Genomic DNA, 25,280 nt, shown 5'->3' on the forward strand with positions numbered 1-25,280 from the left:
CGACTTACCCGTTCACTCCCTAGATATCTAAAATATTTGTATGAATAAAATTAACTCTGTGTTAGCTACTAACCTAATAAGCAAGCAGACACTGGAAACTGGAGAATAACACATTTATTGTACTGCAAGGTATTATTACAACCTCATTTTACAAAACCATTATATAATAATGGTATTGTATCTTTTGTACAATACATTCTTGTACCGTGTACCAGTTCGAGCCCAACTGGGATTGAGACATGTCTGAAGGATCACTGTCCTTACAAAATCTCCTCTTCACACATCTGTAGAGGAAGACACAGTCATATTTAACCAACAGCACCTACATCTAGGAAGAGCATAGCTGTGTTTTCTATGAGACCAATTCTAGTTGCAACTTGAAGCTGTTGCAGATGTAAAGACTAACCTGCTGCACAGGGGTAGATGTACTCTGTCTCAGCCTGGTCACCTGGGAGAAACACACATTTAGTTAGACGATGGAATAGACCAGACAGAGATAACTAAGCTAGTTTAGAGTTAGTAGACTAGTGAAACATGTTCAGACTAGTTCAGGGTAGATAGACTAGTTAGGGTTAGTGAAGGATGACCAGTTCAGAGTAATCATGTGATATCTGAGAGTTGTGGCAGACTTACTTGGCTGATAATAATCGTAGATCTGGACCACAGCTGGTTTCAGCTTCTGTACTGGAAGTTCCTGGATGATGTCCAGTGAGTGGTAAATGGGAACTCCTGAAATCAACTGGTGGAGAGAAAAGACAAGAAGGAATGATTATTTGTGCTGGCTGTATTTAATCCATTGACAGCAACCTAAACACTGTTCTAAAGGGACAGATTCAAACCTCTCTGAGATACATGAGGACATGGTCATCTTTGGTCTCAACACGATCCACCAGAAGAGCCGTCTTTAACTGTGAACACAAGCAGACAGCTGGTTATTTAGGCAAGAACGACAGGAGTGGTTTCCGAAAAAAGATTTGATAAACGTACAACCTTCTTTGGAATCTAAGAAACATTTGGACAAGAATTCACCTGGGTCAAAGACTGTGGATCCGGGACAAAACCAGAGAGCATTTTGAGATCCACTATGACCATATTTGTTGTTTGCTCCTTGCCACTATATCTGAGAAAGCAAAGACCAGAAGTTTTATAATATATATATATATTATATATTACTTATATATATATTATATATAAGTACACACATACTTGAATGCATACACTCAGTACTGAATAAATGGTACTGCATAGAGACAGTAATGGATGGTGCACAGCCAAACTGCTGTTCTCTAGCAAGACTACTGTTGATGCTTACAGGGACTGGAGCTTCAGGGAGAGACGGGGCCTCAGAGCGTTGCTGCTGCAGTTTATTTCAGGGACCACCTGGATTTTGAGTGTCGAGCTGTCAGTGGGGGTGGGGACATTGTAGTGCACAGCCACCTGGGAAAAAGGAAAGCGGAAGTCCGTCCATCAATCAAGTACTCTGGTCACAGGCAGGAGAAGGAAACATTGAATCAACAAGTAACTTCTCAAAGACAGGCTGGAGATGTTCTATGGACAGGCTCCAAAAGTGCGTCTTTGCTCACCTGCACCGTAGCACAAGCAGTGCCCTTCACCTCAATGCTGTACTGTCCTGCCTGGGCCGGCAGCGCCTTCTCCTGGTAGAGCAGCTTGTTGCTCTGGTCGATGTGAAAGACCTGCACCTCTCCTCCAGGAGACTGCACTGACACTGAGCTGGAGCCCTCTGGACTGAACACCTTGGTAGAGTAGAGAGCCAGGGCCTGCAGTGCCACCACTGTGTCCTACCCACACACACACACACACACACACACACACACACACACACACACACACACACACACACACACACACACACACACACACACACACACAACACTGACATGTCAATCATATCATGGCACCAGCCCAGCAAGGTGGTGTACCTGTGTGGAGGAAAGGGATGTAGTGTACCTGTGTGGAAGCGAAGCCTCCATAGGGGTTCTGCTGGCGTACCAACCACCTGACAATGTTTGAGGCATAGCCCAGGTCTGCTGTAGATATAGAGGGGGAGCTGAGGGACGCCAGCAGTACATAGGAGCTGATCTCCACTGACAGAGAGGCAGAGGTGGTGGAGGAGGACTGGGACCAGTAGAGAAAGCCCCCTAAAGAAACCAAGAACACACACAGTGTTGTTAGTGTGAAGCAGCAGCTTGGCGAGGGCGCTAGCTGTCAGAGCAGGGCTTACCTTGGTGGGAAGCCACCTTGTCCAGGTACTGCAAAAGCCGACTCCTTGTCTCCATGTCTCCAGCCAGACTGAAGGTGTAGGCCAGCAGAGCAGTAGTGTAGGTGTTGCTCACATCCATGCTGCTGTTCCTCAGGTAGGACAGACTCTTGGCCACAATAGGATCCTACCGGACCACATGGCACAGAAACATTTGTGAACTTATCGCAGTGCTGTGATATGAGGAGATGCTGCTGACACATGTACCATACACACCGCACTCTGCATTTACAGGAGGCTTAGGATGCTCTTTAGAATACCCACTCACCGACACTGAGTTGTTGAGCTCCAGCAATGAAGCAGTGACGTAAGCAGTGAAAGTGACCTCATCACTTACTCCTCCCTGTAGATACAGCAGGATGGTTACTACTGACCATGTGCAATGGCATAGACGCAAAGATTCTTTAGTTTCCTAAGATGGTCCACTATATTGTCAGTCTATGGGAAAAAATATTCTAATTTTGTAAACTGTCAAACATAGTAATTATAACTGACTTCAATGGACTCATTAGTTGGTACACAGTCCTACTTTTATAACTGGCAGTACATACATTTAATATAATTTGATTTCACATATGATGGGATAGCCTGAATACCTTCATTCTGTTGTTGAAAAGTTTTCCCATCCTCATGAAACTGCCGTCGGGTTCTTGACGATTTTCCAACCACAGCTTCGATATCTCAATAACTTGGGGATCAATATAGATGAAAGACTTGGCCCTGCCAAAGGCTCTCAAGACAAAAGCAGTCAGCCTGTAAACAGAGGGACACAGAGTCATTCTTCACTCTACCTGCTCTGTCATGATAAAATACTGAGACTGTCATATACGTGGCCAGGCATCAAGCAGTGCTCACCATGTGTTCCCAGCACCTTGTCCGAATGTGCTGTACGCTCCGTCATAATGCTTGTAGTTAAGCTGTCGTTGGTAACCTGACGGTGGGGATTAAAACCTTAACAGTTATCATAGGGATCCACAACCTTTAGTAGAGTGAGATGATTTCTGTTCTGTAGAGGAAAATATGCAGAGTGGCCCCGTAGACATTGATGTTTACATGGATACAGTGATGTATTGGACCTACTGTTAAAGATGAAGGGGAGTCTAAACAGGCCACTATCAAACACTTCCAACAGAAAATGCATGCCAGCAGACAATAGACAGGGTCAATAGACAGGGTCAGTAGACAGGGTCAGTAGACAGACAGGGTGATGGTGGTAGATAATGGTTATGTCCTGACCGCTGGTAAGGAAGCCCTTGGCCTTGTCCAGGATGGCTGTTGTGAGCTGCTCGGTGTTCCTCAGGTACTCCAAGATGTAGATGTTGGGAGCCAGAAGAGCCATGTTCTGCTCCCCACAGCCATAGGGCATTCTCAGCAGTCCATCCAGGTTCTGCATGGCACGGCCCAGAATGTCTCCTGCACGGAAAAGCCCAGGTCACTGGTAAACTGGTCCTCCAACCAGGCAGCACTATAAAGGGGCTCCCAGACAACTGCTGGTCTTACCCAAGACTGAGAGGGAGGCTCTGGCAGATCCATCAATGACCTCCTGGGGGAGTTTGATGTCCACCTCTTCTTTCAAAGATTCTCCTGGAAGGAAAGAGACAGCAGGAATCAGTGTGGGAGTGGATAGACATCTGACCTGGGGGCTGAGGGACATGAGGATGACAGTCAACACTGACCTGCTGGACACAGCAACCAGTTGTAGGTGTCTGTCTGCTCAGTTCCTTCAGCCTAGGAGAGACAGATGAGAGGGGGGGGGCGGTCATAGAGAAAGAGACAGAGGGAGCAGTAGTGTGCGTTAACCCTTTCCTGGTTAAAACAGTGATTTGTTGCGTGAGCTCTAATGATGACAGTCCTCTGACCCACCTTCACCAGGAGGCTGCGAGTCACCACATCGATGCGACCTCTCTCCGGTACACTCACAATCTCATTGTCGCAGCTAGCGTGAGACGCTACAGCCTCCGCACTCACAGACACGTTCAAAGCCCCTGCACATACGCACCCACAAACATTAGCATACATTTATGCAGGTTGTGTAGAAGTTTGAAGTAAGTTGTGTATTTTACAAGCTATTTGGAAGTTGGATGGAGCTTTGAGTCTCACCCAGGACTAAGGGGGTCATAGTCCATCTGAAGGTATTGCGTCCGTTTGCACACAAACAGGAGGAGTACTCAACACCAGTGATGGGGGTTAGCGTGTAGTCTAGGGAGGTAGCTGGGTTCACAGAGACCTGTCAGAGAACAGCACTGGTTACAATACATGGAAAATACAGGAAGCTGATACTGGCTCAACTGTGGAGAAAGAAACTTCTCAAACAGCAGTGGCTGTATAATCCAGATCTATGCTACTGAGAGACTCTAATAATCTGGGCATTTGGAGAAACAGCTAAACCGCTTGACATCAGCATAGAACATCGCATCACAACACATCCTGGAACAGTGAGGCACAGCACAGTACCATGATGCAGCTGGGCAGGTAGTTGAAGACAGTGGCCGTCAGCTCTAACAGCTCTCCCCGGATGATAGAGTAAGGCAGGCTGAGCTCCAGGAAGAAGGGCTGGAAGACGTTGAGCTCCAGCGGGGGAGCCAGTCCCAAACCCTCCGAGGACAGGCAGAACACCTCCGTCTCCCATGTCGTAATGGTGTCTGGGACAGTGAGGGCTACATCTTCTGAGCCAGACGCCCTGGACAGACGCAGACAGACAGTGTCATTGTCACGTGACAACACCAGTGGTCATGGTTCTGCAGTGTGCGATGGGGGCAGTGTTGAGGCCTAGAGATACTTACCCCACCTCAACCAGGTCCCAGATCCATGTCTCAGGGAAGAAGGTGCGTACAGTCTGAATGGGAGGAGGTGGAGGAGCAGCACCTGGTCCTGGTCCCGCCATTCCAATTTGACTAAAAGCCACACCATGCATAGGAGTGTGTTGTCTATAGGACACCACTGGAACAAAAAAACAACTGTTACTGTCATGTCCATAGGAACATGCACAGAATTCCTGTATGTCAAATTTCCCACTTATGTAAGTGTAAATAATGATTAAATAAATCCAGAATGACTACAGATAAATCTCACCATAACCGCGATGATAATCTCTTCCTTTGAATTTAAGGCAGGACGGTACTCTCATGATCAAATTAGTTGCCATCTTCAATCCCAATTTCTAGAAGTGAAAATATTGTTGTTCTTTTTGTCAGTGAAGCTGGTCCCCAGTATTGTTGCTCAGAGAAGCAGATTTCAAGTTGAAAAGAAGCAACCTCAAAGGAACATAGTACCTGAAACACAGAATAAGCGTCCACTTCCTCTTCTCTATAGCTGGGGTAAACATATCTCTTGGGCCGCACATGCAGACAGCCAGTCTGGTCCTCCAACTCATAAGAAACAGCCTCTGCCTTGGTGAAAGGCAACATCTGGAATATCTGGTGAGGATATATCTGGTGATCAGGGATTTCTGTGCTCATGTTTAACAAAATCCGTCGATCAGCAATTGCCATATTATCTGTTGATGCATCCCATGTGTTCATTGCTGTCAGTGTTACTGCTCTACCTTGTCAACGTTCAGCCTCCCTTCAGGCTCCATGATGAGGACACTCTGGTCCACAGCACTGAGGCCACACAGGGAGCCTGGCTGGGCTGACAGGTGAAGGCTGCTCTCCTCTCCTGGGACTGCTCTGGACGGAGAGAACTGGAGCGACACCTGACACACATACACACACACACACTCTTCACCCTGTCTTTATGTCAACTTCTATACATTTGTCGATATATCCTCTTTATGGGTAAGTGTGTATGCATATATGTACATTCACATATACAGTATGTTCACTACTTCACCATGTTATTGAAGCATTTCTGGGTGGGAAAGTCAATGCTGTTAGCAATGACGGACTCGCTGGGCAGCACTGCGTAGACTAGCACCTGGACCAAGGGAGCCATGTCTGGAGAGACGGCCAGCTTGAAGGTCACCTCTCCATCAGACACTGCAACATCAGAGTAGATCACAATCACAACACTAGATATTCCTCCTCCTCACCAGGACCGTTCTGCACCTCCCACTCACTCACCAGGACCGTTCTGCACTTTTGCCTTCATGACTCCCTGCTGGACAATAGCCCCCCTGGCTAAAACCTGCAGAAGGGTGAAATAAACGCTGTCAAAACACACCCCGAAGAAGACTCAAGTGAAGGGGAGGGAGAGTTCTCGTTGGGGACGCCAAGGCAGACACATTTTAACAGGGTCCCCAAGTGTTTCCTGCTCAAACTCACGAGGTACATGAGATCCAAAAAGCCCCCTGCGACCGTCTCACCAACCACGGTGTACTGCACTTTGATCTGCTCTTCTTCCCCACAAGGCAGAGGATCGTCCTTCTTCTGGATGTCCAGAAAGCTGATTGTTTTACTCTCCGCGGGGATGGGTCGGATAACAGATAATGTGTGCTCTCCGTTCACAAAATAAGGACTCCTGTATGTATTGAACTCACCCTGTGGTTTGGCATTTGCCTGTCAAACAGAAACAACATTATTGATATGGTACTTGCTCTTCAGGTAAGGCTGTATTTTAAATTGGGAAGACTTGCACTTACAATTAGTTTAATATCCTGTTTGGGACTGTTAGTAGTGTTGAGTGTGAACGAGGCGATGCCATCTCTGTCAGTAGTCAAGTTGTGTAGGAGTCGTGGTGACCAACCCTCGCCCTCAGAAAGGTAGACGGCCTGGTCAGCTATTGGTGTGTTGTTGAAGTGGACCACTTTAACCTGCAGGGGAAACATACTGTACCATGTTACCTCAGGTTGGGAGGCCAGAAATGTACTTGAATGTGTGCACTTGTTGAACAATTTTTATAATATTTGAATGTACCTTCCCCATCACAATTGTTCCATGCTCATAAATCTTTGGTGTTTCAATAAACGAGTACCTTCCAATCACATTGGAGAGGTTTATGCGTTTGTTTTGAAATTGTGACACACCTGTCAGGTAGCAGAACAATAGAAACAACATTTACAGTCAAATCAAGTGGCTCTCTGCACATTTTACAAGGTGGGGATGTTCCCTTCATATTCAGGTCGTCAGTTCTTACCTGTTCCCTCCTCCTCTGCCTTGACACTGAGCAGGAGGTGTTGAGCCACTGGCTTGTCGCCTGCCTTGGTAAAGATTGCCATATTGAAGACCAAAGAGGCACAGCCAGTCTTGTCAAACTAGAGGAAACAGCCCAACACACAGAGTTTGTGTCTGCAGCATGTCTAAGATGTCTGAGCTGTGTTGCGACAGAGCTACTCTGGTACATTCGCCTGTACAGCAACTCTGGTACAGGTATACACACCTGTACAGCTGACATGGTACAGGTATACACACCTGTACAGCTGACATGGTACAGGTATACACACCTGTACAGCTGACATGGTACAGGTACACACACCTGTACAGTCTCTTTGTGGCAGGGGGCTATGAACTCTGGAACCCCTTCAGGGTTGTCTGGAGTAATGAGCACGGGGACATAGTAGTGTCGTTCCAGTGGCCTACAGAGCTCCACCTCCGCTGTGCCAGGAACAGGCTGGCCATAGGTGTACCTGACAGGAGAAAACACTGCACTGAAAGTTGCACACATCTGAGGTGAAATCATTCAGCAGCTGGTTAAAAACATTTGTCAACCAGGCCCAAAAGGTGGACATCAGAATATTGTGTTCATGAAGAACACTATTCTATTTACTGGTACTGTTAAATTAAATGTGTGTTATGCAGTCCCTGATGGAAGAATTGATATTTGGTAAGTAGAAGGACTTACATGGCACATAGTTTAACTTTGAATTCTTCTTGAACAACGCTGATCTCCTCTTCCATCGTTAGTTTAATGTCGAACTTTGGCAAAACTGAACAGAGACACAAGTGGGTACAAATACATGACGATGAAGGGAGGAAACCATTTAAACCCACACATCAGACACTTTCTCTCATATCACTTTGGTTTAACAACTTATGGAAACCTTAGTACTGGAACCGAATCAACAACCGCTGAGGAAGGTACCGGCATTAAAGTGCAGCAAGTGTTTAGAAAAAAAGCTATTTACCATAATGCTCTACTTTGAAGCTATGATAGACTTTATTTCCACCAGTAGACACAACGATGGAGTAACTTCCTTTGGGCGCCTCAGAGCTCAAGGGGTGAGAAAGCTGCAGTATTTTGCCATTGGATGTGGTGTTGACCCACTGTCCAATCCTGTTGCTATTCACATCCTGTTTGAGTGTTAAACAGTTTATGTTGGAACAGTTAATAAAAGTGAATAGGTTATTATATGGTATAACCATGTATATATAATGGCTGTATTGCCATTTTTTTATCCTTGAACCCCTATTTCCTATTGTTTTAACCATTGAGTCAGACTCAGACGCAATGTCAACCTTCTTCCCCACTAACATTGACTTTTGAACTTAACTGCGGCTCCTAGAAAGGTCATGACCAATCTGTTTTTTGGACAGGGAGGTTGTTTACTATGATAACTAAATTAACAACCAACCATTACTTTGACACCACATTTCTTCTGTTTATTTGATATATGGATAATATACATGGAAAATATTTATAATGCAAGAAGATTTCGATTGACCAACAGATGAAGGTCTTACCTGCAGCTCTATAATTTCATACTGTGAAAGACAAACACAAACAACATGGGTTTTTAAAATCACTATAGAATACATTTGATGTATTTATGCATTTATACATTTTCATATATTTAACTGTTGACTACTCGACTATTTCTATGACTGCCCGGTACTCATTTTTTTAAATGTCCACTGAACATGACAAGAGCTCAGGAGGTTATCTAGGGAGTCATGTGACCTGGTCATATGGTCAAGAACAGAGCGATAAACTCCTGAGAGTGCGTGATGTTTTTTCACAACATCAGCCCCAAACAGGTTTCAGTAGAGCAGCTCCACTGTACTCTTGTCCTGAGGGTCACACTAAGAGCTTAAACTCTCTATTGTTTGTGTAGCCTGATCAAACAGAGGAGGCTGGCTAAAGAGCAGCTCTGTAGATCCAGAGGAGCCTTGGAGGGAGGCCACATCTACATGGCTGCATGTGGGACACTGCAGGTACTTCATATGTCTCAGCTGTGTCATAATGTCCAATTAAGTGTATTTGACAACAGTCCTTACAGGGTCCTCTGATTGATATTGATCACGTATCAGACAGGCTAGACTATAGAGATTAGGAAATCTAATTGAGAGGTCATACAAATACAGGGGTCAAAGTTTCTAAATCCTTACCAGTTGGCTGGCAGGTCTGAAGCTGGTGTCCAGGCTGACAACTCTGAAATGAACTGAAGAGAAGCACAGAATCTTCAGAAGATCCATACCATCTTTAACCGCAATGAACACATTCTATTGTGTATAAACAAAGTGTTTACATTTGAGTGTGTAGTATGACCTCACAAATCTTATGCATGTTTTTCATGTCCATGTGCTTTGTGAGAAATAATGGTACTGTGACCAATAAATACTTTAAGCATGAAAACAGAGTTGTCAGGTTAGGGATACAATTTCAAAATAGTAAATCTACAAGAAAAGCATTAGGGTGGGACAAACAAAAGGGTGGGATAGGGGTCACTGGCTCCTGGGCAATATTCTGTGGACTCATCCATCTCCCCAACCTATCACTATTGCTCAACTCCAAAGCACTTAAAAATGACATGTTTGTACATTTTACATAATCATTTTAAATGAACTGAATCTATGAACTGCCTATCACACTTTATTAATTAAACCACACAACAATGTTTTACTATGTTACTTGTGAGATCAGGTTAGATTTTCTGGTTTTTCTATATACAGTGATGTAAGAGTCACAATAACAGCTTATCACCTTTCTGTCCTGGCTTGTAAATCGGTTTATCCGTCTGGACAAATGTCATGGAACTGGCAGGTCTAATCATGACTTTCCGTAGCTCTGTGGAGGAAAAGGTGTCACCTCGAACCTCCACTTTGATATTCGGAACCATGTCTTTCTGCACTTGAGGAACCTATGAAGAAAGGAGAAAGACAGAGAACAGTAGCTGTGGAACAGCCTTCTTCAGACCGTGATTCTGATACTAAACATGGCCCTGAGGTGGAGCTGTAGAAGCAGAATGATCCAGAGAGGCTGAGCTCCAGGGAGGGCAGCAGGGCTGATGCTCCCACGCTGGACTGACCTGGAACTCAAAGCAGCGGTGAAACTCCTTGTCCGAAGTCTCCTGGAAGAGCTTGAGGCTCTCTCCCTGAGACTGCAGGGAGATGGTCATGACCAGAGTCTCATTGGGCTGCAGGAGACTGGCGCAGAGCTTAGCCTCAGAGCCTGCTGGGAGGATGGCAGGGACGGCCACCATGTAAGCCCTACAAGGACACACACATACATACATACATACATACACACACTTTAGATGACACTCTCTGTTTGTTGAATACTATATGGAGATGTAGAACAAATGGTTATGTTATGCTGAGCATTACAGAGAAGGTAGACTCACGGCGTTGTAGCTTCCTGGCCGACACACATGCTGAGGAGAGAGGCTAGCAGCATCCACCTCCACACTTCAACCTTGATGAGATCCATAACTGAACCAGCCATGTGAGACGCCACAACTGCTACTCAGCTTGAAGGAACCAGCACATATATTTATGAGCGGTTAATTAATCATTCACAGCCTCGCGTCAATACCTGGAACATGCAGCAAACTGAACGACGTCATATCGACCACCACCATGAACTCTGAGATCAGTGCTGATAGCGTGGTTCGTACTGCGTTGGGTATAATGGGGACACTGACAGAACTGGAGTTTTACTTTTCGGATTTGTTCTCTGCGAAAAGACACAATAGCCCACTAAATGTTACAGCTCTCACACCTCGCCAACAGTTGATGCTGTGACAACCAATGACAATACAATATGTTTAGCACAGGCACATGGCAACTTATTCAAACACAGTCCCCAACACTTACAGACCACAATAAATACCCTAGTAAACACTCCATAAACTTGTACAGTTGAGGTATTTAATATTATGTATGCAATCATAATGCAGCACATTGTCTAACATTACCACAGTTTTACCACTAACCCTAACACAAAAAAGTACTAAGGCCAACATTCCCAAATATCTAATATTAAGTAAACCGAGTATCAAAGCTCTTTAATGTGCATTTTGATGTTAGGAGAACAACATCCCACTGCTGCTCACAGGCTGCAGTCAAGTATAGGATTAGGAGCTTGTTCTGTGAATAGAGAGCTCAAGTATAAAGTGGCATTTTCTAATACTTTTCAAAACCGTGGCAATAATCCTAATTTCTTGATAGCCTAACATAAAAAATGTCAGTAATGACAACCACACACACTCTCACCTCAACCTCAAATTACTCTCTCATCTTCCTGTCACACCACTCCCCCATCCATGCTGCTGGAGTGACTGAATGGTAGTAATGTTACTGTGTGGGTGTTGGTAGGTGTGTGGGCGCGTGTTTGATTTTGTGTGTGATGCATACAATACGTTAGGTTCCATGGCTGCATCTGATTGGCTCAGGCAGAGTGGGGACAGAGAAATGCCAAGGCTGCATGTTTGTTTCTGATAACCCGGGTAAAAGAGTCAATATTGACATACATGTTTTTTTTCTTTAAATTTTTATATTTCAATGTTGTCAATGTGAGTCAATGTTCATATACATTTGTAAGTGATTCATGAGTCAGCAGCAGCCCTGCTTTTCTTCCTCAGGCTCACTGGATCATTCTGCATCTCCACAGCTCCACCTCAGTCCATCTTTAGGGCTGGATCAGTGTCATGGTCTGAAGAGGGGGATTTGTCACCACTTCTGGGCAAATGTATTGGTCTTAGTTGTCTTTTTGACGATCTCCTTCCTTCAAAGCCTACAGAAGTGAACTAGAATATGATTTAGAACTGATATGATGACCAATCAGTGTCATCCTAGGGTTTAAATCCACCATTGGAAACACAAGTTCAGTACAGTTTTAGCGCCATCTTAGTTTCTTTCTCTGTCTCTCCACAGTGCATTGATAAGAACCTGGTATGTAAGCACTCGCAGAGGAAGACCTTCCGACAGAGGTTTCAGTTTTTACTATCAGTGTGTATGTGTTTGTGCATCACCAGTTACACCATACTGTTACTCAAGTAGTCAATAGGTAAAATCTTTAGGACTGCACGTTAGCCTGCTCGTTAGCCTGTCTGCTCTGTTTGATCAGACAACACAAACAGTGTCCCCAGTGTGACCTTCAGGGCAAAAGTACAGTGTAGCTGTTCTGAGGAAAGCTTTTTTTCTATTAAGAAAAGAAGGTAAATGGGTGTTGGGACACAGCTTGAGACACAGGTCTGCCAGTTCAGTGCATTTGCATTGGCATAAACCTTAATCTTAGGCAGGGTTGCCAAGTTCCTTGAGTAAAACCTCACATCAAGTTGTGTGCATTCACTCATACCGCGTACAGGACTGTTTCCTCAGAATACAAAAAAAATCGTAAAGACGCAAACTAGGGGTTTATTATAAACCTGGCAACCTGAGCCACAGCCTGTCGTATTGCCATTCGTGAATACAAAAACTGAGCTATTTTTCTGGTATAATTTAATAATCTGGTATATATTTATAGTAACATTCACTTGCTTACTGGTGTTTCTTGTTATTAGTGCTCCAGCTGTCAGTGTCAAATCGCGGCCTCGCATTACGGAAGTGACGCCACGAATCAAAACACGGAAATGTTAGAGACATCTCTTGTCAACATTTTTGCAATATTATTTTTTTTAATAAATAAGTATTGTATCACGAACAAATTTAGAAAATTACATTTGAAAATATTGCGTAATATATATCCCACAAACCTTTTTGTCTCAAAATTCATGCCTGTTGATGATTTTTGTAGCTTTTGTAAAACAGAACAATAATCATAAATCCATCTTTTTTTATGGTTGTTCATTTTGTATTACATTCTGGAAAAGTTTAGAAAATGATATGGTATCTAAAACGACGCATACAATCTCACTTGAAGGGAAACATATTATTACTTATTTTGAATGTACAGATTGCAATTTGTGTAATATTGTAAACCTCTTTATCTTATTAGGTAAGTTCCATATTCACAAAGCAACATTTTTCAAATCGACCCATTGAATTCCGCTTGAAACTGACATGTACTTTGAGTCTCTTAAATTGATAACAAATAAGAAAGGTATTTTAATAACTCATATCTACTCAAAATTATTTGATTAAGAACTCCTGCTGTCTTATCATATCTTTAAGGAAGTTTGCAAGTCGGTCAGCTCGTTACTTATCTTTATTTTATTTGTTTACCTTTTTATGTTTACGAAATGTGATGACTGAATATTTGTAAATTGAATTCTAAATAATAATATATAAAAAAACACATCTCTGCAGCACACAAAACTATTGATAGTACGACTTACCCGTTCACTTCCTCCATATCTAAAATATTTGTCTGAATAAAATTAACTCTGTCAGCTACTAATCCATTAAGCAAGCAGACACTGGAAACTGGAGAATAACACATTTATTGTACTGCAAGGTATTATTACAACCTCATTTTACAAAACCATTATATAATAATGGTATTGTATCTTTTGTACAATACATTCTTGTACCGTGTACCAGTTCGAGCCCAACTGGGATTGAGACATGTCTGAAGGATCACTGTCCTTACAAAATCTCCTCTTCACACATCTGTAGAGGAAGACACAGTCATATTTAACCAACAGCACCTACATCTAGGAAGAGCATAGCTGTGTTTTCTATGAGACCAATTCTAGTTGCAACTTGAAGCTGTTGCAGATGTAAAGACTAACCTGCTGCACAGGGGTAGATGTACTCTGTCTCAGCCTGGTCACCTGGGAGAAACACACATTTAGTTAGAGGATGGAATTAGACCAGACAGAGATGACTAAGCTAGTTTAGAGTTAGTAGACTAGTGAAACATGTTCAGACTAGTTCAGGGTAGATAGACTAGTTAGGGTTAGTGAAGGATGACCAGTTCAGAGTAATCATGTGATATCTGAGAGTTGTGGCAGACTTACTTGGCTGATAATAATCGTAGATCTGGACCACAGCTGGTTTCAGCTTCTGTACTGGAAGTTCCTGGATGATGTCCAGTGAGTGGTAAATGGGAACTCCTGAAATCAACTGGTGGAGAGAAAAGACAAGAAGGAATGATTATTTGTGCTGGCTGTATTTAATCCATTGACAGCAACCTAAACACTGTTCTAAAGGGACAGATTCAAACCTCTCTGAGATACATGAGGACATGGTCATCTTTGGTCTCAACACGATCCACCAGAAGAGCCGTCTTTAACTGTGAACACAAGCAGACAGCTGGTTATTTAGGCAAGAACGACAGGAGTGGTTTCCGAAAAAAGATTTGATAAACGTACAACCTTCTTTGGAATCTAAGAAACATTTGGACAAGAATTCACCTGGGTCAAAGACTGTGGATCCGGGACAAAACCAGAGAGCATTTTGAGATCCACTATGACCATATTTGTTGTTTGCTCCTTGCCACTATATCTGAGAAAGCAAAGACCAGAAGTTTTATAATATATATATATATTATATATTACTTATATATATATTATATATAAGTACACACATACTTGAATGCATACACTCAGTACTGAATAAATGGTACTGCATAGAGACAGTAATGGATGGTGCACAGCCAAACTGCTGTTCTCTAGCAAGACTACTGTTGATGCTTACAGGGACTGGAGCTTCAGGGAGAGACGGGGCCTCAGAGCGTTGCTGCTGCAGTTTATTTCAGGGACCACCTGGATTTTGAGTGTCGAGCTGTCAGTGGGGGTGGGGACATTGTAGTGCACAGCCACCTGGGAAAAAGGAAAGCGGAAGTCCGTCCATCAATCAAGTACTCTGGTCACAGGCAGGAGAAGGAAACATTGAATCAACAAGTAACTTCTCAAAGACAGGCTGGAGATGTTCTATGGACAGGCTCCAAAAGTGCGTCTTTGCTCACCTGCACCGTAGCACAAGCAGTGCCCTTCACCTCAATGCTGTACTGTCCTGCCTGGGCCGGCAGCGCCTTCTCCTGGTAGAGCAGCTTGTTGCTCTGGTCGATGTGAAAGACCTGCACCTCTCCTCCAGGAGACTGCACTGACACTGAGCTGGAGCCCTCTGGACTGAACACCTTGGTAGAGTAGAGAGCCAGGGCCTGCAGTGCCACCACTGTGTCCTACCCACACACACACACACACACACACACACACACACACACACACACACACACACACACACACACACACACACACACACACACACACACACACACACACACACACACACAAACACTGACATGTCAATCATATCATGGCACCAGCCCAGCAAGGTGGTGTACCTGTGTGGAGGAAAGGGATGTAGTGTACCTGTGTGGAAGCGAAGCCTCCATAGGGGTTCTGCTGGCGTACCAACCACCTGACAATGTTTGAGGCATAGCCCAGGTCTGCTGTAGATATAGAGGGGGAGCTGAGGGACGCCAGCAGTACATAGGAGCTGATCTCCACTGACAGAGAGGCAGAGGTGGTGGAGGAGGACTGGGACCAGTAGAGAAAGCCCCCTAAAGAAACCAAGAACACACACAGTGTTGTTAGTGTGAAGCAGCAGCTTGGCGAGGGCGCTAGCTGTCAGAGCAGGGCTTACCTTGGTGGGAAGCCACCTTGTCCAGGTACTGCAAAAGCCGACTCCTTGTCTCCATGTCTCCAGCCAGACTGAAGGTGTAGGCCAGCAGAGCAGTAGTGTAGGTGTTGCTCACATCCATGCTGCTGTTCCTCAGGTAGGACAGACTCTTGGCCACAATAGGATCCTACCGGACCACATGGCACAGAAACATTTGTGAACTTATCGCAGTGCTGTGATATGAGGAGATGCTGCTGACACATGTACCATACACACCGCACTCTGCATTTACAGGAGGCTTAGGATGCTCTTTAGAATACCCACTCACCGACACTGAGTTGTTGAGCTCCAGCAATGAAGCAGTGACGTAAGCAGTGAAAGTGACCTCATCACTTACTCCTCCCTGTAGATACAGCAGGATGGTTACTACTGACCATGTGCAATGGCATAGACGCAAAGATTCTTTAGTTTCCTAAGATGGTCCACTATATTGTCAGTCTATGGGAAAAAATATTCTAATTTTGTAAACTGTCAAACATAGTAATTATAACTGACTTCAATGGACTCATTAGTTGGTACACAGTCCTACTTTTATAACTGGCAGTACATACATTTAATATAATTTGATTTCACATATGATGGGATAGCCTGAATACCTTCATTCTGTTGTTGAAAAGTTTTCCCATCCTCATGAAACTGCCGTCGGGTTCTTGACGATTTTCCAACCACAGCTTCGATATCTCAATAACTTGGGGATCAATATAGATGAAAGACTTGGCCCTGCCAAAGGCTCTCAAGACAAAAGCAGTCAGCCTGTAAACAGAGGGACACAGAGTCATTCTTCACTCTACCTGCTCTGTCATGATAAAATACTGAGACTGTCATATACGTGGCCAGGCATCAAGCAGTGCTCACCATGTGTTCCCAGCACCTTGTCCGAATGTGCTGTACGCTCCGTCATAATGCTTGTAGTTAAGCTGTCGTTGGTAACCTGACGGTGGGGATTAAAACCTTAACAGTTATCATAGGGATCCACAACCTTTAGTAGAGTGAGATGATTTCTGTTCTGTAGAGGAAAATATGCAGAGTGGCCCCGTAGACATTGATGTTTACATGGATACAGTGATGTATTGGACCTACTGTTAAAGATGAAGGGGAGTCTAAACAGGCCACTATCAAACACTTCCAACAGAAAATGCATGCCAGCAGACAATAGACAGGGTCAATAGACAGGGTCAGTAGACAGGGTCAGTAGACAGACAGGGTGATGGTGGTAGATAATGGTTATGTCCTGACCGCTGGTAAGGAAGCCCTTGGCCTTGTCCAGGATGGCTGTTGTGAGCTGCTCGGTGTTCCTCAGGTACTCCAAGATGTAGATGTTGGGAGCCAGAAGAGCCATGTTCTGCTCCCCACAGCCATAGGGCATTCTCAGCAGTCCATCCAGGTTCTGCATGGCACGGCCCAGAATGTCTCCTGCACGGAAAAGCCCAGGTCACTGGTAAACTGGTCCTCCAACCAGGCAGCACTATAAAGGGGCTCCCAGACAACTGCTGGTCTTACCCAAGACTGAGAGGGAGGCTCTGGCAGATCCATCAATGACCTCCTGGGGGAGTTTGATGTCCACCTCTTCTTTCAAAGATTCTCCTGGAAGGAAAGAGACAGCAGGAATCAGTGTGGGAGTGGATAGACATCTGACCTGGGGGCTGAGGGACATGAGGATGACAGTCAACACTGACCTGCTGGACACAGCAACCAGTTGTAGGTGTCTGTCTGCTCAGTTCCTTCAGCCTAGGAGAGACAGATGAGAGGGGGGGGGGCGGTCATAGAGAAAGAGACAGAGGGAGCAGTAGTGTGCGTTAACCCTTTCCTGGTTAAAACAGTGATTTGTTGCGTGAGCTCTAATGATGACAGTCCTCTGACCCACCTTCACCAGGAGGCTGCGAGTCACCACATCGATGCGACCTCTCTCCGGTACACTCACAATCTCATTGTCGCAGCTAGCGTGAGACGCTACAGCCTCCGCACTCACAGACACGTTCAAAGCCCCTGCACATACGCACCCACAAACATTAGCATACATTTATGCAGGTTGTGTAGAAGTTTGAAGTAAGTTGTGTATTTTACAAGCTATTTGGAAGTTGGATGGAGCTTTGAGTCTCACCCAGGACTAAGGGGGTCATAGTCCATCTGAAGGTATTGCGTCCGTTTGCACACAAACAGGAGGAGTACTCGACACCAGTGATGGGGGTTAGCGTGTAGTCTAGGGAGGTAGCTGGGTTCACAGAGACCTGTCAGAGAACAGCACTGGTTACAATACATGGAAAATACAGGAAGCTGATACTGGCTCAACTGTGGAGAAAGAAACTTCTCAAACAGCAGTGGCTGTATAATCCAGATCTACGCTACTGAGAGACTCTAATAATCTGGGCATTTGGAGAAACAGCTAAACCGCTTGACATCAGCATAGAACATCGCATCACAACACATCCTGGAACAGTGAGGCACAGCACAGTACCATGATGCAGCTGGGCAGGTAGTTGAAGACAGTGGCCGTCAGCTCTAACAGCTCTCCCCGGATGATAGAGTAAGGCAGGCTGAGCTCCAGGAAGAAGGGCTGGAAGACGTTGAGCTCCAGCGGGGGAGCCAGTCCCAAACCCTCCGAGGACAGGCAGAACACCTCCGTCTCCCATGTCGTAATGGTGTCTGGGACAGTGAGGGCTACATCTTCTGAGCCAGACGCCCTGGACAGACGCAGACAGACAGTGTCATTGTCACGTGACAACACCAGTGGTCATGGTTCTGCAGTGTGCGATGGGGGCACACTGTGGGGGCACACATTGTTGAGGCCTAGAGATACTTACCCCACCTCAACCAGGTCCCAGATCCATGTCTCAGGGAAGAAGGTGCGTACAGTCTGAATGGGAGGAGGTGGAGGAGCAGCACCTGGTCCTGGTCCCTCCATTCCCAAAGCCACGGGACGGATATCAAACTCTGAAGAGTCTCTGTAGGACACCACTAGAACAAAAACACAAATGTCATTGTCGTATCCATAGGAACATGCACGGAATTACTGTCGGTCAAATTTCCCACTTGCCTGGAAATAAATCCAGAATGACTACAGATAAATCTCACCATAATTGTGATGATAATCCCTTCCTTTGAATTTAATGCAGGATGGTACTCTCATGATCAAATTAGTTGCCATCTTCAATCCCAATTTCTAGAAGTGAAAATATTGTTGTTCTTTTTGTCAGTGAAGCTGGTCCCCAGTATTGTTGCTCAGAGAAGCAGATTTCAAGTTGAAAAGAAGCAACCTCAAAGGAACATAGTACCTGAAACACAGAATAAGCGTCCACTTCCTCTTCTCTATAGCTGGGGTAAACATATCTCTTGGGCCGCACATGCAGACAGCCAGTCTGGTCCTCCAGCTCATAAGAAACAGCCTCTGCCTTGGTGAAAGGCAACATCTGGAATATCTGGTGAGGATATATCTGGTGATCAGGGATTTCTGTGCTCATGTTTAACAAAATCCGTCGATCAGCAATTGCCATATTATCTGTTGATGCATCCCATGTGTTCATTGCTGTCAGTGTTACTGCTCTACCTTGTCAACGTTCAGCCTCCCTTCAGGCTCCATGATGAGGACACTCTGGTCCACAGCACTGAGGCCACACAGGGAGCCTGGCTGGGCTGACAGGTGAAGGCTGCTCTCCTCTCCTGGGACTGCTCTGGACGGAGAGAACTGGAGCGACACCTGACACACATACACACACACACACTCTTCACCCTGTCTTTATGTCAACTTCTATACATTTGTCGATATATCCTCTTTATGGGTAAGTGTGTATGCATATATGTACATTCACATATACAGTATGTTCACTACTTCACCATGTTATTGAAGCATTTCTGGGTGGGAAAGTCAATGCTGTTAGCAATGACGGACTCGCTGGGCAGCACTGCGTAGACTAGCACCTGGACCAAGGGAGCCATGTCTGGAGAGACGGCCAGCTTGAAGGTCACCTCTCCATCAGACACTGCAACATCAGAGTAGATCACAATCACAACACTAGATATTCCTCCTCCTCACCAGGACCGTTCTGCACCTCCCACTCACTCACCAGGACCGTTCTGCACTTTTGCCTTCATGACTCCCTGCTGGACAATAGCCCCCCTGGCTAAAACCTGCAGAAGGGTGAAATAAACGCTGTCAAAACACACCCCGAAGAAGACTCAAGTGAAGGGGAGGGAGAGTTCTCGTTGGGGACGCCAAGGCAGACACATTTTAACAGGGTCCCCAAGTGTTTCCTGCTCAAACTCACGAGGTACATGAGATCCAAAAAGCCCCCTGCGACCGTCTCACCAACCACGGTGTACTGCACTTTGATCTGCTCTTCTTCCCCACAAGGCAGAGGATCGTCCTTCTTCTGGATGTCCAGAAAGCTGATTGTTTTACTCTCCGCGGGGATGGGTCGGATAACAGATAATGTGTGCTCTCCGTTCACAAAATAAGGACTCCTGTATGTATTGAACTCACCCTGTGGTTTGGCATTTGCCTGTCAAACAGAAACAACATTATTGATATGGTACTTGCTCTTCAGGTAAGGCTGTATTTTAAATTGGGAAGACTTGCACTTACAATTAGTTTAATATCCTGTTTGGGACTGTTAGTAGTGTTGAGTGTGAACGAGGCGATGCCATCTCTGTCAGTAGTCAAGTTGTGTAGGAGTCGTGGTGACCAACCCTCGCCCTCAGAAAGGTAGACGGCCTGGTCAGCTATTGGTGTGTTGTTGAAGTGGACCACTTTAACCTGCAGGGGAAACATACTGTACCATGTTACCTCAGGTTGGGAGGCCAGAAATGTACTTGAATGTGTGCACTTGTTGAACAATTTTTATAATATTTGAATGTACCTTCCCCATCACAATTGTTCCATGCTCATAAATCTTTGGTGTTTCAATAAACGAGTACCTTCCAATCACATTGGAGAGGTTTATGCGTTTGTTTTGAAATTGTGACACACCTGTCAGGTAGCAGAACAATAGAAACAACATTTACAGTCAAATCAAGTGGCTCTCTGCACATTTTACAAGGTGGGGATGTTCCCTTCATATTCAGGTCGTCAGTTCTTACCTGTTCCCTCCTCCTCTGCCTTGACACTGAGCAGGAGGTGTTGAGCCACTGGCTTGTCGCCTGCCTTGGTAAAGATTGCCATATTGAAGACCAAAGAGGCACAGCCAGTCTTGTCAAACTAGAGGAAACAGCCCAACACACAGAGTTTGTGTCTGCAGCATGTCTAAGATGTCTGAGCTGTGTTGCGACAGAGCTACTCTGGTACATTCGCCTGTACAGCAACTCTGGTACAGGTATACACACCTGTACAGCTGACATGGTACAGGTATACACACCTGTACAGCTGACATGGTACAGGTATACACACCTGTACAGCTGACATGGTACAGGTACACACACCTGTACAGTCTCTTTGTGGCAGGGGGCTATGAACTCTGGAACCCCTTCAGGGTTGTCTGGAGTAATGAGCACGGGGACATAGTAGTGTCGTTCCAGTGGCCTACAGAGCTCCACCTCCGCTGTGCCAGGAACAGGCTGGCCATAGGTGTACCTGACAGGAGAAAACACTGCACTGAAAGTTGCACACATCTGAGGTGAAATCATTCAGCAGCTGGTTAAAAACATTTGTCAACCAGGCCCAAAAGGTGGACATCAGAATATTGTGTTCATGAAGAACACTATTCTATTTACTGGTACTGTTAAATTAAATGTGTGTTATGCAGTCCCTGATGGAAGAATTGATATTTGGTAAGTAGAAGGACTTACATGGCACATAGTTTAACTTTGAATTCTTCTTGAACAACGCTGATCTCCTCTTCCATCGTTAGTTTAATGTCGAACTTTGGCAAAACTGAACAGAGACACAAGTGGGTACAAATACATGACGATGAAGGGAGGAAACCATTTAAACCCACACATCAGACACTTTCTCTCATATCACTTTGGTTTAACAACTTATGGAAACCTTAGTACTGGAACCGAATCAACAACCGCTGAGGAAGGCACCGGCATTAAAGTGCAGCAAGTGTTTAGAAAAAAAGCTATTTACCATAATGCTCTACTTTGAAGCTATGATAGACTTTATTTCCACCAGTAGACACAACGATGGAGTAACTTCCTTTGGGCGCCTCAGAGCTCAAGGGGTGAGAAAGCTGCAGTATTTTGCCATTGGATGTGGTGTTGACCCACTGTCCAATCCTGTTGCTATTCACATCCTGTTTGAGTGTTAAACAGTTTATGTTGGAACAGTTAATAAAAGTGAATAGGTTATTATATGGTATAACCATGTATATATAATGGCTGTATTGCCATTTTTTTATCCTTGAACCCCTATTTCCTATTGTTTTAACCATTGAGTCAGACTCAGACGCAATGTCAACCTTCTTCCCCACTAACATTGACTTTTGAACTTAACTGCGGCTCCTAGAAAGGTCATGACCAATCTGTTTTTTGGACAGGGAGGTTGTTTACTATGATAACTAAATTAACAACCAACCATTACTTTGACACCACATTTCTTCTGTTTATTTGATATATGGATAATATACATGGAAAATATTTATAATGCAAGAAGATTTCGATTGACCAACAGATGAAGGTCTTACCTGCAGCTCTATAATTTCATACTGTGAAAGACAAACACAAACAACATGGGTTTTTAAAATCACTATAGAATACATTTGATGTATTTATGCATTTATACATTTTCATATATTTAACTGTTGACTACTCGACTATTTCTATGACTGCCCGGTACTCATTTTTTTAAATGTCCACTGAACATGACAAGAGCTCAGGAGGTTATCTAGGGAGTCATGTGACCTGGTCATATGGTCAAGAACAGAGCGATAAACTCCTGAGAGTGCGTGATGTTTTTTCACAACATCAGCCCCAAACAGGTTTCAGTAGAGCAGCTCCACTGTACTCTTGTCCTGAGGGTCACACTAAGAGCTTAAACTCTCTATTGTTTGTGTAGCCTGATCAAACAGAGGAGGCTGGCTAAAGAGCAGCTCTGTAGATCCAGAGGAGCCTTGGAGGGAGGCCACATCTACATGGCTGCATGTGGGACACTGCAGGTACTTCATATGTCTCAGCTGTGTCATAATGTCCAATTAAGTGTATTTGACAACAGTCCTTACAGGGTCCTCTGATTGATATTGATCACGTATCAGACAGGCTAGACTATAGAGATTAGGAAATCTAATTGAGAGGTCATACAAATACAGGGGTCAAAGTTTCTAAATCCTTACCAGTTGGCTGGCAGGTCTGAAGCTGGTGTCCAGGCTGACAACTCTGAAATGAACTGAAGAGAAGCACAGAATCTTCAGAAGATCCATACCATCTTTAACCGCAATGAAATAATTCTATTGTGTATAAACAAAGTGTTTACATTTGAGTGTGTGGTATGACCTCACAAATCGTATGCATGTTTTTCATGTCCATGTGCTTTGTGAGAAATATTGGTACTGTGACCAATAAATATTTTAAGCATGAAAACAAAGTTGTCAGGTTAGGGATATAATTTGAAAATAGTAAATCTACAAGAAAAGCATTACAACAAAAGGGTGGGATAGGGGTCACTGGCTCCTGGGCAAAATTCTGTGGACTCATCCATCTCCCCAACCTACCACTATTGCTCAACTCCAAAGCACTTAAAAATGACATGTTTGTACATTTTACATAATCATTTTAAATGAACTGAATATATGAACTGCCTATCACACTTTATTAATTAAACCACACAACAATGTTTTACTATGTTGTGAGATTAGGTTAGATTTTCTGGTTTTTCTATATACAGTGATGTAAGAGTCACAATAACAGCTTATCACCTTTCTGTCCTGGCTTGTAAATCGGTTTATCCGTCTGGACAAATGTCATGGAACTGGAAGGTCTAATCATGACTTTCCGTAGCTCTGTTGAGGAAAAGGTGTCACCTCGAACCTCCACTTTGATATTCGGAACCATGTCTTTCTGCACTTGAGGAACCTATGAAGAAAGGAGAAAGACAGAGAACAGTAGCTGTGGAACAGCCTTCTTCAGACCGTGATTCTGATACTAAACATGGCCCTGAGGTGGAGCTGTAGAAGCAGAATGATCCAGAGAGGCTGAGCTCCAGGGAGGGCAGCAGGGCTGATGCTCCCACGCTGGACTGACCTGGAACTCAAAGCAGCGGTGAAACTCCTTGTCCGAAGTCTCCTGGAAGAGCTTGAGGCTCTCTCCCTGAGACTGCAGGGAGATGGTCATGACCAGAGTCTCATTGGGCTGCAGGAGACTGGCGCAGAGCTTAGCCTCAGAGCCTGCTGGGAGGATGGCAGGGACGGCCACCATGTAAGCCCTACAAGGACACACACATACATACATACATACACACACTGTAGATGACACTCTCTGTTTGTTGAATACTATATGGTGATGTAGAACAAATGGTTATGTTATGCTGAGCATTACAGAGAAGGTAGACTCACGGCGTTGTAGCTTCCTGGCTGACACACATGCTGAGGAGAGAGGCTAGCAGCATCCACCTCCACACTTCAACCTTGATGAGATCCATAACTGAACCAGCCATGTGAGACGCCACAACTGCTACTCAGCTTGAAGGAACCAGCACATACTTATGAGCGGTTAATTAATCATTCACAGCAGGACCGGATCAAGGGGGGTGCAGGGGTGAGCATATTTTATGCCGTGCCCCCCCCCCCCCCCCCCCCCCCCCAAGCTCCTTCTGACTTCAGTCAAAAATGTTACATGTTGAATCTATGATAAAATTAGGGCTTTCAATAATATGTTTTTTTTATGATTCCCCAAATATTGTCTGGTTAATATTGGGCAACCTAGATCTCCACCTCCACGATTACCGATAAAAGTGAAATCAACCTCGAATCACTTGCCACTCGTTCTCGAAGTTATTGTATTTCGGTCTTTTGTGGAGGGCCTTTGACGGATTGTAGGAGTGTAGCATTGGTGTTTCATATTAAATCAGGGAATTTCATGCTTCTGTTTCAGTTGTCATCTTTATTTGTTTTCATAGTAGATACACGGGGTAGTAAACGTAAAAGTATAGGCTACAGTACGCCTAGTCCTTTAGCTTAATTGGTTAGCCACCGGTTGTTCTTTGCGAGCGTATTTGTACAAAGAAAAACCTTGCACCGATTTCTGATCCCCAAACCATCTACTACTGCCCCTGCGAAAACGGGTATTGGACAAACATATCCTACTCCAGAGCAGGCAGAACGTGCTGGTCTAGTGGAAGCACTTCTGTCTCTCGG

At 44.6% G+C, this 25,280-nt stretch overlaps 1 protein-coding gene across 1 annotated transcript; it reads right to left on the reverse strand.

Annotated features, from left to right (window-relative positions):
• Positions 1-99: 99 nt before the first annotated feature.
• On the reverse strand, positions 100-24,595 carry LOC124477843 (pregnancy zone protein-like). Its single transcript, XM_047035902.1, has 56 exons — positions 24,480-24,595; positions 24,169-24,349; positions 23,844-24,000; positions 23,262-23,314; positions 22,617-22,637; positions 22,061-22,226; positions 21,778-21,862; positions 21,412-21,562; positions 21,073-21,190; positions 20,853-20,962; positions 20,579-20,749; positions 20,262-20,495; positions 20,061-20,124; positions 19,831-19,976; positions 19,544-19,693; positions 19,272-19,415; positions 19,072-19,159; positions 18,801-18,954; positions 18,455-18,680; positions 18,101-18,227; positions 17,864-17,985; positions 17,676-17,727; positions 17,500-17,583; positions 17,236-17,412; positions 16,855-16,930; positions 16,596-16,752; positions 16,268-16,342; positions 16,091-16,126; positions 15,689-15,804; positions 7,132-7,177; positions 6,858-7,028; positions 6,541-6,774; positions 6,340-6,403; positions 6,110-6,255; positions 5,823-5,972; positions 5,551-5,694; positions 5,351-5,438; positions 5,062-5,218; positions 4,733-4,958; positions 4,379-4,505; positions 4,142-4,263; positions 3,955-4,006; positions 3,779-3,862; positions 3,515-3,691; positions 3,134-3,209; positions 2,875-3,031; positions 2,547-2,621; positions 2,243-2,405; positions 1,969-2,159; positions 1,584-1,799; positions 1,313-1,437; positions 1,030-1,120; positions 840-908; positions 634-739; positions 407-448; positions 100-284 (listed from the first exon to the last, which is right to left on the reverse strand). The coding sequence occupies exons 1-56, from the start codon at positions 24,578-24,580 to the stop codon at positions 277-279; spliced, it is 6,849 nt and encodes a 2,282-aa protein (XP_046891858.1). The 5' UTR covers positions 24,581-24,595; the 3' UTR covers positions 100-276.
• Positions 24,596-25,280: the final 685 nt, after the last annotated feature.

Source organism: Hypomesus transpacificus, chromosome 15 (genome assembly GCF_021917145.1).
Source record: "Hypomesus transpacificus isolate Combined female chromosome 15, fHypTra1, whole genome shotgun sequence".
Classification (NCBI taxonomy): domain Eukaryota; kingdom Metazoa; phylum Chordata; class Actinopteri; order Osmeriformes; family Osmeridae; genus Hypomesus; species Hypomesus transpacificus.

What these genes read in the sequence shown, in the direction of transcription:
- LOC124477843 (XM_047035902.1), bottom strand. Translation starts at nt 24,580, where the DNA reads ATGGCTGGTTCAGTTATGGATCTCATCAAGGTTGAAGTGTGGAGGTGG. An exon ending in TGGGACCTGGTTGAGGTGGG is followed by an intron (nt 18,681 to 18,800) that starts GTAAGTATCTCT and finishes GCGTCTGTCCAG; the next exon opens with GGCGTCTGGCTCAGAAGATG. An exon ending in ACCTGCCCAGCTGCATCATG is followed by an intron (nt 18,228 to 18,454) that starts GTACTGTGCTGT and finishes GTTCTCTGACAG; the next exon opens with GTCTCTGTGAACCCAGCTAC.